This window comes from Egretta garzetta, unplaced genomic scaffold, assembly GCF_000687185.1.
Source record: "Egretta garzetta isolate BGI_Z169 unplaced genomic scaffold, ASM68718v1 scaffold440, whole genome shotgun sequence".
Classification (NCBI taxonomy): Eukaryota; Metazoa; Chordata; class Aves; order Pelecaniformes; family Ardeidae; genus Egretta; species Egretta garzetta.
Window position 1 is genome coordinate 583,464 of NW_009258293.1, and position 1,922 is coordinate 585,385.

General features: G+C 60.4%; 1 protein-coding gene across 1 annotated transcript in view; it reads right to left on the reverse strand.

The window, feature by feature from the left end:
* The window catches only part of LOC104125345 (tumor protein p53-inducible nuclear protein 2), a 16,074-nt gene that overhangs the window by 9,400 nt on the left and 4,752 nt on the right, over positions 1–1,922 (reverse strand). The window contains exons 2-3 of the mRNA XM_035893329.1: positions 819–948; positions 3–98 (exon numbers count right to left, since the gene is read on the reverse strand). Coding sequence (XP_035749222.1) covers positions 3–98; positions 819–948 — 226 coding nt within the window. The remainder of the gene's footprint in view (positions 1–2; positions 99–818; positions 949–1,922) is intronic.

A 1,922-nucleotide genomic window follows, 5' to 3' on the forward strand; every position in this document is an offset into this window, starting at 1 on the left:
GCCGCGCCTGCCCCACCTTCTCCAAGATGGCAGCCTTCAACGAGAGGGGCCTGCTGTGGTGCGGCACGTGCCGCTCCAGCCGGGGCTCTGGCACCTCCCTGCAGAGAAAGCGGCCATCAGCAGCCTCCAGCACCCAGCCCTCACCCACCTTGGCAAGAAGGGAAGTGGGGTCGCTAAGCTGGACTTTGGGCATGAACAAACATCTGCATCCATGGCTGGTGGTCTCCTGCTCCCCCACAGATGTGAGACCAATGCTGGGCCAGGGCGGAGCCAGGAGGGGGGGTCAGGGTGGGGGCTGCAGCACCCTCCTGCCCTGGGGCAGCCGGGCTCTTGAGGGGACCACTGTGCCCAAAGGCTGCCTTGTCCCGTTGGGTTTGCTTTGCTTGTACCATTACCTGTGCAAAAGCCCATGTTTAAGCCCAGCCTGGCAACCTCCTCTGGACAGGTGGTGGGGTGACAGGCAGCATCAGCATGGGCGGCCATGCCAGGAGACTCTGCCTGGAGCAGGGGAAGGGATGCATCGCCCTCCCACCACAGCCCAGCAGCAGGCTCACGGTCCCACACCCACGGCCATCTCAACATGGTGTTGGGATCCCCTTAGCAGAGTATTTTGGGCCACAGAGGCTGCCATGGTGCCAGCGGGGCACCCTGCCAGGTGTGCAGGGTGGGGCCTGAGGTGGGATGTGGGGACACTGAGGTCCCCCCCAGCCCCACTCCATCTGTGGGCAGCATGGGCGAAACACTCCCGGGCGTACGCATTGATCCAGGAAGGAACGTCCACCCTAGTCCCCCAGCCAGCACCCCCAAGCTGCACTTACCCGTGAGCATCATCCTCGGGGCCCTCCCCATCCACCTCGAGGGTGCTGGTGACATAGACGGACATGCTGGGGTGCTCAATGAGCAGGTCCTCCATGGGGCTGCTCCCCACGCCACCTGGGCTGGGCCCTTCTGCAGTAAAACAGGGGGGAGGGGTGACAAACCAACTCTCATCCATCAAGCAGGGACCAGCCGGAGCCAGGGAAGCAGCAGGCAGCAGTGGTGGGCTGGGGGGTGCTGGGCGGGATCGCGCTGAGCGCCCAGTACCACCAGCACACACTCGGCGGGCTGTGCCAGGGTGGGCACAGCTGCCTGGGGATGGCGGGGGTGCAGAGCCATGCGGGGCGCAGCGGGGACACACACACATACCATGTACAATGGGGAGGGAAGGGGGGAGAGAAAGGGGCATCGTTAGTACAGGAGACACCCCACCACCATCACCACCGCCAGAGACGGGCATGGCCTCAGCAAGACCTTGTGGGGAGGGAGGTGCCAGCGGTGCCCTGCACCGCACCCCAACCAGCACCCTCCACACCAGGGCGGCTGCTGGCACTGCTAAGCCAGCAAGCAATAGAAATGGTTCCAGTTAGGCGGTTTAACCCAAAAGTGGGGGAAAACTGCAGGTTTTTTCTTTTTGCCTTCTCAAAACGAAGGAAGAAATTCAGCCAGCAAGAAACGCTGCTTTTGCCTGTTTTTACAGCACCTGCAGCGCGCTGTGCCGCCCCGGAGGAATGCCAGCCCGCTTGCGCTTGCAGACACCGCCTGGCACTTTGCAAACATTGAAACTGAGCACACACACACACATATAACAGAGGAAGAAAAACAGTTCACACCTTTTTTTCTGGAGGAAACCAGGGGAATAAATCCTTCAGCAAAGGTTTTTGCAGCTCTTTCAGCTTCAGTCCATTAGCAGATGGGTTTTGGGGGGTTGAGCCAGGAGCTGACACATATAACAGAGGAAGAAAAACAGTTCACACCTTTTTTTCTGGAGGAAACCAGGGGAATAAATCCTTCAGCAAAGGTTTTTGCAGCTCTTTCAGCTTCAGTCCATTAGCAGATGGGTTTTGGGGGGTTGAGCCAGGAGCTGCCCCCCCCCCACCGACACC